The sequence below is a fragment of the Rhinoderma darwinii genome, chromosome 5, assembly GCF_050947455.1.
Source record: "Rhinoderma darwinii isolate aRhiDar2 chromosome 5, aRhiDar2.hap1, whole genome shotgun sequence".
In the NCBI taxonomy this organism is placed as follows: Eukaryota; Metazoa; Chordata; class Amphibia; order Anura; family Rhinodermatidae; genus Rhinoderma; species Rhinoderma darwinii.
The window spans coordinates 108,216,107-108,231,001 of NC_134691.1; the positions used below are offsets into that span (position 1 = coordinate 108,216,107).

Consider the following 14,895-nt stretch of genomic DNA (forward strand, 5'->3'; position numbering starts at 1 on the left):
GGGGAGCTTACCAAATGGGGTAATGAATACTTGACGTCATGTTTTTCTGTTAATTCTATTTCTCCCCCTGAGGAGGTGAACACGCTACCTGAGTTTGTTCAGGACTTCACTGATGTTTTCTCTAAGGAGGCCTCCGAAGTGTTACCTCCTCATAGAGAATACGATTGCGCTATCGAATTGGTACCAGGAGCTAAGCTCCCTAAGGGTAGGATATTTAATCTCTCTTGTCCCGAACGTGAAGCCATGAGAGAGTATATCCAGGAATGCCTGGCCAAGGGTTACATTCGCCCCTCTACTTCTCCGGTAGGTGCTGGCTTCTTCTTCGTAGGGAAGAAGGATGGTGGTCTTAGGCCATGCATTGACTACCGTAACTTGAATAAGGTCACTGTAAGGAACCAGTATCCCCTTCCTTTGATTCCTGATCTCTTTAATCAGGTTCAGGGGGCCCAATCGTTCTCTAAGTTTGATCTACGGGGGGCGTATAACCTTATCCGCATCAAAGAGGGGGATGAGTGGAAGACTGCGTTTAACACGCCCGAAGGTCATTTCGAATACCTCGTCATGCCCTTTGGGTTGTGTAATGCTCCTGCGGTCTTCCAGAATTTCATAAATGAGATTTTAAGAGATTACCTGGGGGTATTTCTTGTAGCGTACCTTGATGACATACTGGTGTTTTCCAAGGACTTGTCCTCCCACATTGAGCATGTCAGGAAGGTGCTCCAGGTCCTTCGGGAAAACAAACTGTTTGCGAAAACCGAAAAATGTGTGTTTGGGGTACAGGAGATACCATTTTTGGGTCAAATCCTCACTCCTCATGAATTCCGCATGGACCCCGCCAAGGTCCAGGCTGTGGCGGAATGGGTCCAACCTGCCTCCCTGAAAGCGTTACAGTGTTTCTTGGGGTTCGCTAATTATTACAGGAGATTTATTGCTAACTTCTCGGTCATCGCTAAGCCTCTTACGGACCTCACTCGCAAAGGTGCTGATCTCCTCCACTGGCCTCCTGAGGCTGTCCAGGCTTTTGAGGTCCTTAAGAAGTGCTTTATCTCGGCCCCGGTGCAGGTTCAGCCCAACAAAATGGAGCCATTTATCGTGGAAGTTGAGGCATCCGAGGTGGGAGTGGGGGCTGTCTTGTCCCAGGGTACCAGGTCCCTCACTCATCTCCGTCCCTGTGCCTACTTCTCCAGGAAGTTTTCGCCCACTGAGAGTAACTATGATATTGGCAACCACAAACTCTTAGCCATTAAATGGGCATTTGAAGAGTGGCGCCACTTCCTGGAGGGGGCTAGGCACCAGGTAACGGTCCTTACCGACCACAAGAATCTGGTTTTCCTAGAATCTGCCCGGAGGCTAAACCCGAGACAAGCTCGATGGGCGCTATTTTTTACCAGATTCAACTTTTTGGTTACCTGTAGGGCTGGGTCTAAAAATATTAAGGCCGATGCACTGTCGCGTAGCTTCATGGCCAGCCCTCCTTCGGAGGAAGATCCTGCTTGTATTTTGCCTACTGGTATAATCATTTCTTCTATTGATTCTGATTTAGTCTCTGAAATTGCGGCCGATCAAGGTTCAGCTCCCGGGAACCTTCCTGAGGACAAGCTGTTTGTTCCACTGCAATTCCGGCTAAGGGTACTTAGGGAGAATCATGACTCCGCACTATCTGGTCATCCAGGCGTCCTGGGTACCAAACACCTCATTGCCAGAAACTATTGGTGGCCTGGGATGCCTAAAGACGTTAAGGCCTACGTCGCCGCTTGTGAGGTTTGTGCTAGGTCCAAGACTCCCAGGTCCCGACCAGCGGGCTTACTACGTTCTTTGCCCATTCCCCAGAGACCTTGGACCCATATCTCCATGGATTTTATCACCGATTTGCCTCCATCTCAAAGCAAGTCGGTGGTGTGGGTTGTAGTAGACCGCTTCAGTAAGATGTGCCACTTTGTGCCCCTCAAGAAACTACCCAATGCCAAGACGTTAGCTACCTTGTTTGTCAAACACATCCTGCGTCTCCATGGGGTCCCTGTCAATATTGTTTCGGACAGAGGGGTACAATTTGTTTCATTGTTTTGGAGAGCCTTCTGTAAAAAGTTGAAGATTGATCTGTCCTTCTCCTCTGCCTTCCATCCTGAAACTAATGGCCAAACGGAGAGGACTAATCAATCTCTAGAACAATATTTAAGGTGTTTTGTCTCTGACTGTCAATATGATTGGGTCTCATTCATTCCCCTCGCCGAATTTTCCCTTAATAACCGGGTCAGTAACTCGTCAGGGGTCTCCCCCTTTTTCTGTAATTTTGGGTTTAATCCACGGTTCTCCTCCGTTTCACCTGGTAGTTCCAACAATCCCAAGGTAGAGGTCGTTCATCGGGAACTGTGCACAGTCTGGGCCCAGGTTCAGAAGAACCTAGAGGCATCCCAGAGCGTACAAAAAACTCAGGCTGATAGAAGACGTTCTGCTAACCCCTTGTTTATGGTCGGGGATCTGGTGTGGTTATCGTCCAGGAACTTGCGCCTTAAGGTCCCGTCCAAGAAGTTTGCTCCCCGGTTTATTGGGCCGTATAAGGTCATTGAAGTCCTCAATCCTGTCTCCTTCCGACTTGAGTTGCCCCCATCTTTTCGAATACACGACGTGTTTCATACCTCCCTCCTTAAACGCTGCTCCCCGTCCTTGGCTCCCTCGAGGAAACCTCCTGTTCCTGTTCTCACCCCTGAGGGGGTGGAATTCGAAGTGGCCAAGATTGTGGACAGCAAGATGGTCCAAGGCTCCCTTCAGTACCTGGTCCATTGGAGAGGATACGGGCCTGAGGAGAGGACTTGGGTACCTGCCCGGGATGTTCACGCTGGGGTATTGGTCAGGAAGTTCCACCTTCGTTTCCCCAATAAACCAGGTCCACTTAGAAAGGGTCCGGTGGCCCCTCATAAAAGGGGGGGTACTGTAAAGGATCTGACAGGCACAACTTCTGTGTATACGCCCATAGGTAATCAGTCTGCACCTGAGTCTATGTCTCTGAGACTGACTCCATCTTCCACCACTCAGGATGGCAGGCTTAGGAGCGGGAGAGTCTATCGCAGCCTGGCCAGACGGAGCTAGCTCCCGCCCTCTGTCTATTTATACCTGCCTTTCCTGTTCCTCCTTTGCTTGTGATTCTTCTCGTGTGGTTTCCTGGCCCAGCTACAGCTTCTATCTATTTGATCCTGCTCCATACTGACCCTGGCTTTCTGACTACTCTCCTGCTCTGCGTTTGGTACCTCGTTCACTCCTGGTTTGACTCGGCTCGTTCACCACTCTTGTTGCTCACGGTGTTGCCGTGGGCAACTGCCCCATTTCCCTTAGCTTTGTGTACCCTTGTCTGTTTGTCTCGTGCACTTACTGAGCGTAGGGACCGCCGCCCAGTTGTACCCCGTCGCCTAGGGAGGGTCGTTGCAAGTAGGCAGGGACAGAGTGGCGGGTAGATTAGGGCTCACTTGTCCGTTTCCCTACCCCCATCATTACAATACTGTTGACGGGCTGAAAAGGAAGCCACAAGGAAGTCAAAATGACCTCATCTTCCGTGCCATTTATTCAGATAACTTCACTTAACACTAATGTATTAGAGAATACCTAAAACACCCGTAATACACAGGTTGTTGTTGTTGTTGTTGTTTTTATAATTATTATTTTGGCCTTGAGGACAGAACAATTAATTTTTTCCTCTTTGCATCAAGACTTTTAATAACGTTTTTATTTTTTGTTTGACGTACATAGCTGTATTAGACTTTGTTTTTTTGCAGAACGAGTTGTACTTTTTGTAGGTGCCATATTTTGGTACATTTATATTATCGTTTAATTTATAGCAATTTTTATTTTGGCAAAAATGTGGGAAAAAAAGCAGTTCCGCTGCAGCTTTCATTTTTTTTTTTTTTAGAGCAAACACTGATCATCGTAAAATATGCTATAAATTTGTTGTGCATGTTGTTGCGGTCATGACAATACCAAATATGTATATATTATTTTATGTTTAATAATGTTTATTTATTGGTAAAAATGTGCATTTGTATGCATTTTTTACCCATTTTTTTATTTAACATTACTTTCTTTAACTTTTTTTAATCTCATAGGGGGATTTTTAATTTTTATGTTTTAACTTTAATGTACAGGCATATATCTATCAGCATGACGTGTATGCTTGTGATAATGCGTCAACATCCTGCCACTTACGACAAGCATACAGGTCATGGGTTATCAAGCAGTTAAAGCGCCATTAATTCTAGGGCGCTGTACTTATGAAAATGGGTTTAAATGTTTAAATACATACCATGAGACAATAAAAACAACAATTACAATAAACGTGAGCTTAATGAATGACAAACTGGTACAAAAGAAGAGAAGAACCTGCCCTTGATGGCTCAAAATCTAAAACGGAAGGTGGAAGGAGGCAGTAGGTGAGGGTAAGAGGCTCATATGGTAGTGTAGTGGCAGCAGGGTTATGTTTTGCATTGCTAGTATAGTTTTTTTTACCTGGGAATTTGTTGTCGTGGCTGAGCTGCAACAGGCGCTTCAACTCTAAAGTGAGAAAAACAGTTTTATATGACATCAGTTAGTAAACAGACAATGGTCACTATGTACTCTCTGACCCAACACTTTACACCAAGTACAGACATGGCCATGAGTCATATAGTGACAGTAATGGTCACCTAAGTTTAAATTAATACAATGCCCATATAAAGTATCTAATAATATGTCTCCAAGACGTGTATGTCATTTATTGCCATTATTAATTTTTGCTACAAGAACTTGACTGCATGGACTTTAACTTAAAGGGTTGTCTTTAGAAAACCAGAAGGAAGAGCTACTACAAAGAGCATCTCTCACGCTGGAGGACACAGCTTGTCCATGCATTACATGGACAGTCCATTAATTTCAATGAGAACTGTGTAATTCTGTTTTTCCCCTGTGGTGGCACTGCAGGGGAATTATACATTTGCTGCTGGTTCCCCCACAGTTTACAGTTGATTGATGGGAATTTCCAAAGCAAAAACCTTTAAGGGGGTTTGCTACCATAGATATTTAACACCTTCCCGACCGCCCACTGTCTTTTGACGTCAGGCGGTGCGGGTGCTTAATCTACAGAGACGTCTTTTGGCGTCGCTGCAGATCAGGCTGATGAGCGCTCGTGTGAGCGCTCATCCTCTAAGCAGGAGCTGTTACTAACAGCTCCTGATCTTAGAGCAGCCTCCTGAACACAGCTGGAGTCGGCAAACATTCGGACCCCAGCTGTGTAACCCTTTGATTACCGCGGTCCGTGACCGCGGCATGATCAAAGGGAATTCCCCTCTTTGATCGCATCACCGGGATTCCAGTGATGCGATCAAACACCGGGGAATCCCTCTGCAGTCAGCCCTGGGGACCTACAAAGGACCCCAGGGTTGTCTGTTCCGTGCGCCTGCTGTTCGGGCACACTATGTGCTGCCCGATCAGCAGCCTGTGTCATAGTGACACAGTGTAATGTATTAGCGTACAGAAGTATGCTAATAAATTGCAAGTAAAAAATAAAGTTACAAATAAAATTATCCCTTGATGGGATTAAAAAAATAAAAAAGTAACAAAACAAATAAATAAATAAAAAAATAAACAAACTGTGGGAAAAATAAAATACTGTGGGAAAAATAAAATACTATTTCTCTCGCATAAAACAAGGCCTCATACAGCCACGTCAATGAAAAAATAAAAAAGTTATGGCTGCTGAAACGCAGAGAGGCAAAAACAGAAAAATTGAGCTGGTCATTAAGGTCTTTTCAGGCCCGGTCATTAAGGGGTTAAATGTTGATAAGATATGCCATAAATGTCTGATTGGTGGAGGTTTGATCACTGGGACCCCATTAATCCTGAGACCGGCAAGTGTGGTCCCCTGTTTTCAGTGGGAAAGTGTGTGGCACTCTTCATCAAAGTCTATGGAAGATCTGCAAACAGTCAAATTTCCATAACTCTAATTCATTATAGTGAGGAAGGACTGTACATGTGTAGCGACCCCTCTATATCTTGAATAGGGAAATGGACACAGGCAATCAGACCCCCACTAATTAAACATTTATGGTATATCCTATCGATGTATTAGAAAGTAAATCTCCTTTAAAAGGAGCGATTTTGTTTATTCATATGAAATACTGCCCTTAACAACAGTGTTTAAGATATACAATTAAAGAAGTTTTATGATTTTCATGTAGAGATCATAACAATTTAAAATAAATTGAAATATTAACTATATTTAAAAGTTGCATAACTTTGTTTCATACAGTAATTAGGTTTTTACATAAAAAAAAAAAAAAAAAAGCAGCTCTACTGTAGAAGCCATTTTTATCTGCAGGTTAAATGTTCTTAACACAGCCTTAAAAACTCAAAGTTGAAGTAAAGACTAAATAAAATATATATGCCATAATATATTTACCTTGTTCATCTATTGTATAGCTCGATGAAATGCCATCTGTCTCAGTAACAGCACAGGAGTAAATGCCAATATCTTCTTCTGAAGGGTCTTTGAATGAGATCTTTGTCCTAGAAAATGTTGGAATAAGTTAAATCTATACACTAAATGATGTATTGCTACATTTTGAACTGGTTATGGTCTAAGAAATCCATTCTGGGAAACAAACCGTATTTGTATATTTATGCATCTGTCCTTTGGCATCACTGACAGATGGTAAGAATAGAAGTGAGGTTCAGCATATAAATTCCAATGATCAAAGTCAGTACCGCTCACCTGCCACCTTTGGTCTCGATATCTACTCTAGATGAATCATCGCCTATTGCTTCATAATTCTTGGACCACACAAATTTAGAGTCTGGAGTAAGCTGGTCACACTCAAAGTTCAATGAAATGACTCCATTATCATCCACCTCTACAACTACCTCCTTGGTACCTAAAAAGTCAGATAACATAACATAAGGTGATATTGGTAAGGTTTATGATACATTATGAATATAATCTTCTGAAATTATTGAAATCATCTTTATAATAACCTGGTTTGGTTTGTGCAAGGATTGGGTCTGTCACATCAGATATCTTTCCTACACCAGCCTGGTTCACGGCTCTTACTCTCAACACATACTGAACACCTTCATTCAGGTTTTGGATCTGGAAGATAAGTATTTGTTTCCATTAAAAATGAAGACTTAATATTGTGATGAATTTATATATTTTGGCTATTATGAGTGAAAATTACTGAAAATGCTGTAACTTTTAATAAAGTTTAATCCCGGCCGACAGTCTGTAAAGAACAATGATCTACTCAAAGTGGCAGTGAACGAAATGTAATTCAGACAAGGACAATGGAATAAAAACGAGAGCTGTAATGTAGATTTTACATTTGAAGATTTACATAAGAAACTTAAGAAAATACCTTAATGTATGTGTTTGGAGTTTGCTTCTCATTCAGACCTTTCCAGGTTTCCTCTGGAGCGTCTGCTTCTTTGATGTCCACAAAAAAGGCGGTTACTGGTGTACGGCCAGTGTATACTGGGGTCTTCCACAATAGAACCATAGAGTTACTCCTAACTTCCGTGAGGGTGAGCTCATGCGGTGGTCCTGTTGACAACAAAATACTCATTGTAAATAATATTATCCTGAATAAAAATTAACGCAGTGCTGCCTTAAAGCACATCTCTATTCACTATCTGATGTGATCATGCCATCTTTACCACCCAATAAAGGCCCTTTTTGGTAAGTTTGCTCAGCGGTTTCCTCAGGTCCTATAGACCTGAATGATGAGAGCTGTACTCATGTGAGGCCACCCCTCTATTCATTCTCTGCCTGGATGCGGTAGCCGTTTCACTAAGCGGAGAAGGGGTTACGGGATCCCTAACTCAAGATAGGCCAGGGCTTCAAAAGGTGGGACACGCACCCAATAGACATATATGGCATTTTCTGTGGATATGTCATAATTGTTTATATTGGGAATACCCCATTAATTATACAGTGTTTTGACAACCAACTTCAACCCTAAGTAGGTAGGAGTAATTCCATATATACACTATAGAACCTTTTAGATGCGATAGGGAATACAGGCAGCTGAACTTTTTCTATATTTGTATCAAACTACATTTCAGCCCAATGTATTTCAGTTTTCACTCGATTTACCAATGCAAGAAGGTATCTGATATGATTTTGCACACGCAAAAGCTAGAATTTAGGCTTCTTTACATTACTGTCATGGATTATGTAAAGAATACATCCATTGCACATCAAGTTGTTATCTAAAATATTCTCAGCTCTGTTCAGTTCCTTTCCTTGTTTATATTTTTTGCATAATTGTTAATGATTTGTGCAGTATTAATATCAGAAGTGTGGAATAGAGTTCATGTCTAAAGGTTTAATGAATCAGAGAGAATTACCTGGTACAGCAATGGTCCATTCTTCACATTTGAACGCTTTACTTGGTTGGGACGGTATCCCTACCCCTGCTATGTTGCAGGCAGCTACTTGGTACTGATAGATTGTGTTTTCCTTCAAATTCAGAATCTATAGCACAGAAAGAAATATAATTCAAAGTGGGTTATATGATGTGTCTACACATATTGTATCATGGCATATGGGACACCATTTAGTCTATGTGGTCAGTTACAATAATATAATAAAATTTCACAAGCACGAAGAAAATATAACAATTTTTCACGGGTACTAGTTATTTATTCTAGTGGGTTATTACACTGCATATAGGTTGTGGTTTATTTTTATATTATTTATTTCCCTTTCCTGTAATATATGTCAGAAAAATGTTGGTTTAATTCTATGTTGGTTGGATCCATCAGTACGTCCTATAGGACTCAACACATATCTACACATTTAGATTATTTTTGGATATGAGGTGCTTGCCTTCATAAAGTAATTTTGCTTGTCTAATGTGACACCCAGATAAGGTCCTAACCTGAACACGGTGAAGTTTTCTGAGCGACAGGTCAGGTTTCTAATTGAACTAAGAATAAAATATTCCACAACACCAGCCTGGGAAAATACATTGCTAATGTATACACTATGAATACATATATTGACCAGGAATACTCACCCTGTAGGCCCTGTCACTTATGGATTTGATGTTGGCCTCCTTCCACTTTCCTGGAACTCCATTCACAACTTCACGATAGTTGATGTAGTAGCCATGAATGTCCACACCTCCGGTGACTTTCGGCTGCTTCCAACCAATCGCCATAGAGTCACGAACGCTCTCGAGAACAGTGATGTCATAAGGAGCAGAGGGAACCGCTGTTTTCATATGAACATTAGACAAGTAGTTTTGGTTTATTTGTGATACTCTTAACAGTCGTGTTAGGAGGAGAAACACATTAATATTGAATGAAGCGGTGTCAGGGAATTGAACTGTACAAACGTGATGTCGAAAACAGCAAGTGAATTATTTTACAGTGAGCATTTGACTCAATCTAAAACCAGTGACTATGTGCAGTGACTATGAGGTGCAAGGATCCTTCAAAATCATTCTAGTACATTCATATTTCTATGCACTTATTAAATGCTAGGAAATCCTACTGTAATATGTAATGTCTTTAGAATATATCTCCACCCGTCCGTGTTCAGATGAATGAGTCAATAATTCAATTCTCAAATGAAGATATTTAAAATCTTACTAGTTATTTATGGAAACGAGAAGAACTTCTTTAAGACATTGCTCATTACAATAAATGCTTGACTGTGTTACATGAAGAAATAGATCTTAACAACAAACACAAAGAGGTGTTCCAATATTTATGCCATATTGTTAGGCTATGCCATAACATTATGACCGGTGATGAGTTATGGCTGATCCAGAGAATAAGAAGACCGACGCTCCTTTATCTTTTCTCCTACATAACGGCTCTCCCGGCCACCCGCTGTGCAGGATTCTGCAATACAACTCTATTCAAGGGCTGCAGCCTCTTTATTCTAAGAACTGGTGGGGATTGCTCGTGATAGTAGATCACCTATTATAGTGGGAAAGGTAGATTCACATTGTTGTTGCATTATGGTGGGAGCAGTAATGTATGAACCAAGAAAACTAGATATAATGATAACTGTCCTCTCCTCAACAGTATGCCAGGGCAATGCACTATGCTTAATTGATTTTGTGTGCCGTGGCCGCAATTTTGTTCGAATCCCATTTTTCCCCCAGAGAATAATGAAGATCGAATGTAAATTGTGATTTTGTTTGTTTGACAAGAAGATTACACAAACTAAAGGGAAAACACTACTAAATGAACATGGCCATCGTCCAACACATATCACCATGTTGTCCGAGCATCTGGAGGGACTACTCATTTTGGAGATTTACAGACAAATTACTGATTTATTCATCACTGCATGCTATAGAGAGACGTATGGAACTGATGCCACCTTACTGTTCATCATTATAGGAGGTATGGGATATATTTATTCATGTTATTGCAATCATTGCACCTGCAGGTGATCTACACTTACCTGATCCAAGAGGTTATTCATTAATCTGTGATTCATGAACTAGTCATAGTATGCCATGGTTATTGGCTGCTAACCTGACATGTCGCAATTAGGACATTCCATATGCCTGTCCATTGTTCAATCATTCTGACCTTGAATGACCTTTCTGTTAGTCTCCCAAAATGATGAAAATAAATAAATCTATAAGGCTAACCTCTGTACTGATATCTCGACAGCACTGAGTATAATGAAAATGACTGTGTAACAGTTTAATGAATAACCAATGCACAGTATCTGTCTGTACTCAAGGAAAATAATGCATTGATTTACTTACCAAACCTCTGAAAGATGGACCATGTAAATATAAGGCTGTCTTTTACAGGAATACTTAAAAATCTGGCAGTGACTTCTTTACTTACCTTTACCCCCTCCCCCCACACACCTTTTTAAAGATACACACACATCCTTTGGATCATGACACAATTATGCAACTGATGCAAGGCATATGCATACTCATATTCAATTTACTGTGACGCTGAAGGAGTTCTTTCATTTCGAAGTCTGGATACAAAAGCCAAAATCTACAGCTAGGATAAATGCACCATATAGGGAGACGAGGGGTCTGCAGCTCACGCTGGTCCCAGTTCACTTCATCTTGGGCTGAACCCCTTCTTTCCACAGGCATTGCAACATTCGTGAACGATGAAGTGGGTGAGGGCAATTAAGTGCAGGTTATGTCCGGGATATGATGTTGTTACCAATATGAGAATGAGAAGTATTTTAATGCTTGCTATATGTTTCAATCTCCCTATGTACTCCCTGAAGTTTAAGTATCTAGTATATGCATTGTATTCTATGAGCTATCACTTTTTAAAGTATGTTTTTTCATCTAAGACATTGATCGCATATTACTAGGATTTTCTATCAATATTCGATCAGTGGGGTCCGACCGCTGCTAAAATAAATCGATGCTAGGAAAGCACCATGTTCCTTTGGCTACAGTCAGCACCACTCGCAAAATCAGCCCAATATAGTTCATCACCGACCATGCGGCCTCCAAAGAAAGACGCCAGGAGCCGAAAGAGCGTGATACGGATAATTGTTTCACTGGATATTTGTTTCAGTGCTTGGCAGGGGTGAGAGTGCTCAGACCCCACCGATAAGACATTGATGTCATATCCATTGCCATCAATGTCTTTAGTAATAAAACTGCTTAAAAATGAGCCTATAATGCAAGGGACTAGCCCGGTTGAGAACATCAAATCCTGCTCCAGTATAGATCTGTATTACCTAGAGTCCCTAATTTAGTCTGGCCTATAATTTATACCGAGATTAACACTTAGGGGGAGCTTATTATTAATTCTATCCCTGTTGCAAATGCCTCAAAAGTCCCAATTTGCGTAACAAAAATAGAGACTTTCGAGCCATTTGCGCTGCTCAAGTCACTTTACCAAAAACTGCGTGGGGCTTAGCAAAAGGGATGTGGCCTTCAGCGGCCTGACTAATTTACTATAATTTATGCCAGAAAGTAGCGTAAATTATAGCACTAATCTATAGATTTGACTTTCTGGTATGCAGACGACCGGGGATGTGCCTAATTTATTAAATTAGGCGCATCTTACTCTAGTGCTTTTTATATTAAGACTGAAAGCCTTAATAAATTGACATGGGCAGTGTAAATGAGCACCGATCAAAGAGACAGCTCTTTGATTGGCGCTCGTTTGCTCCTATCACACGGAGCAATGATTGGATATGTATAGGGATGAGCGCTCGTTACTACGATTACACAGAGGGATGTGCTGCCGACAATGATGATTTTTAATTCTGCATAAAAGGGCAGATCAGCAGATGAACTTGCGTTTGCTCGTTCATCGGCTGTTCATTGCCCTTTTTACACAGGGCAATGATCGGGAATGAGCATTCATATGAATGCTTATTTGCCCGATCATTGGCCCGTATAATAGACTCTTTAGAGTACTGTAATTATTGGGGAGTATTATCAAAAAGTGTGTAGTAAACCCACAAGCATGCTGAATTCATTAGACCGCATAGTCAGTATCTGATAACCTATATGGTCAAGCTTTATAATGAATGCTGTCGATAGAATGTAGGTTGTACCAAAATGTTTTGTAAGTTCTACCTATCTTTTTAGATCTTAGTTTAATATAAGTCCTGTGCTATCAACATGTTGTTACTTTAAAGTTTTGTTTATTTTGTTCATTAGTCCATTACAGGTGCAGAAACTTGTATTTATATCAAGGCATGCAAACTTTCAAAATTTTTTATTGAAAACTTGTATTTTCAATTCATATTACATCAACATACTGAATATACATAAAAATTATGACATTGACAAATGCAAAGTGAACTCGTGGTTAGCATAACAGGATCTTCTGACAGATATGGGATCTCTTAACTGGAAATGTGATTCAGAATAACTGTAGCAAGGTTAGGGTAAATTCACACCTGGCGGTGACAAGGGTCGCCATGAAAAATATCTTGGCCCCATATAGGCAAAAGGGTCAGAGGCCCTAAATTGCCTATTATGTCTATTGGGCTTGTACTTGAGGAAGGCACCACATATGTGATACTTCTTCTTCTCAAGCACCGTGCACCCACTGATTTTGCAGGCCCAAAACATTTATTTACTTGGCCCATGGGGAGGGAACATATACTAATCTGGGCTTAGGCAGTTACATTTATGTAAGATTAAAGGAACTATGTTGGGAACCCGGTTGGCTCATCATTGCCTAATAAATAGGACCGTTTCATTTTATAAGTGAAACTTTGTAACTCCCATGCAGCAACTGGGTAGTTGGTGGTTGGCAGCTGTTTGGGCTCCTTATTTCCCATGGCTCCTGATCGTAATTCTACAAAGATGTTCCTAAAACTATAACTTGAAATCAATGGAGTAAAACACTACAAAAAAACACCACTGACCAAGCATGGTGCACTTTAAAAAAAACAAAAAACCGCGAGCATACCCTGAAACAGCATTTTTTTCAACTACACAGTGTGAATAGGAAACAGCCAGGATAATAGATCCCATATCTGAACTACATTTTTCACATGCAACAATACATTCCGTAAGATGCAATGTAAGTTCAAATGTGACAATCAGATTGCAATGCCAGATAAATATTCAGGGTTGCCACTTAATTATGATATAGAGAAGTTATTCAGAATCTCATCCCGCATTATGACACAATAGTTTGTGGACATTTGAGGTGCCAACTTGAACCTGCTTTGTAAGGCCTCGTTCACATTGATGCCGATGTATATGTTAAACAAAGGCTGTGACAGATGCCCCAACAGTGGTATCCTTTACCGTAGATTATGAAAATATCTTTGACAATGGCATACATTAAACGTATACATCGTGAACTCTCACGGCCGTTTTCATGATGTATGTTAAATGGATAGCATTATAGTCTATGGGTGACGGATGCCCATGCCTTGGAGACTATTAGGCATCTGTCAAAGGCATCCGCCACCTATAGACTAATATGGTATCCATTTAACGTATACGTAATCAAAAGCTATTGAAAAGCCCAAGACATATACGTTAAACATATGCCTGTGATGTATGCCATACATTGGCATACCTCAACCATAAGCTCCAATGTAAAAAAAAAGTATATGTTTTTTTCACAATCCAGCATCTACCACGCTATTTCATACCTTAAAAAAAAAGGTACACTGATGTATTCCATCTCAACAGAGGTTAAAAGAAAGACACTGTTAGATTTCATCTGAGCTTTCCCAACGTACAGGCTAAACCTATGCCAAAACGTGAAGTGGACGGTCTAATTAATTCATTGTATACTATTTATTGATAATTTGTGTGAAATTCACCTTAGTCACGTGTGGGATTATCACAGCATGAGATCAGTCACATGTTTATTATGCCCCATTCCTTAGAGAAATACTAAAGAGGGGTTGTTTTTTGATAATTTTACACTAATCACACCAATTGTAATACCAGAACACCAGACTTCAATACTACTTCTATATACCAAGAACCATTGTACTATGTTATTATTCCTAATTCCGCACCGTAAAACTCATACACTCCATCATGTATCCAGCGACATTCTGTCAGTGGTGAATCATTCGAGGTCTCCGAACAGTAACACTGCCATTTCTAATAATTATGGTCATTGTGGCAATGATTCAATGGAAAGAAATATTAGCAGTGATCCAATGTACTGGATTCCCAATGATTTATGGAGTCAGTGGGCAGGAGGCTTTGCTTTCACACTTACTTTCATGCTCAGCTCCTTCTTTCTGTGGTGAGTGTGTGGAAGCCATGGACTCATTACTTGCACTTATTTTACTTACTCCTACAGGTCCAGGTATACCACATTTACTGGGTGAGATATTTTTGGTGCCAGCACTGCTATGGGGCAGTGCATCTGTGACGGGGGAATGCTGTGTGGACTCATGCTTGACTTCCCGACATGCAGGGGAGTCTGTTA

At 40.9% G+C, this 14,895-nt stretch overlaps 1 protein-coding gene across 1 annotated transcript in view; it reads right to left on the reverse strand.

Annotated features, from left to right (window-relative positions):
* MYOM1 (myomesin 1) overlaps positions 1 to 14,895 on the reverse strand; it is a 98,405-nt gene that overhangs the window by 33,997 nt on the left and 49,513 nt on the right. Inside the window, 7 exon segments of the mRNA XM_075826378.1 lie at positions 4,495 to 4,539; positions 6,422 to 6,528; positions 6,734 to 6,893; positions 6,994 to 7,108; positions 7,374 to 7,558; positions 8,365 to 8,491; positions 9,036 to 9,232. Of these exon segments, the coding sequence (XP_075682493.1) occupies positions 4,495 to 4,539; positions 6,422 to 6,528; positions 6,734 to 6,893; positions 6,994 to 7,108; positions 7,374 to 7,558; positions 8,365 to 8,491; positions 9,036 to 9,232 (936 nt within the window).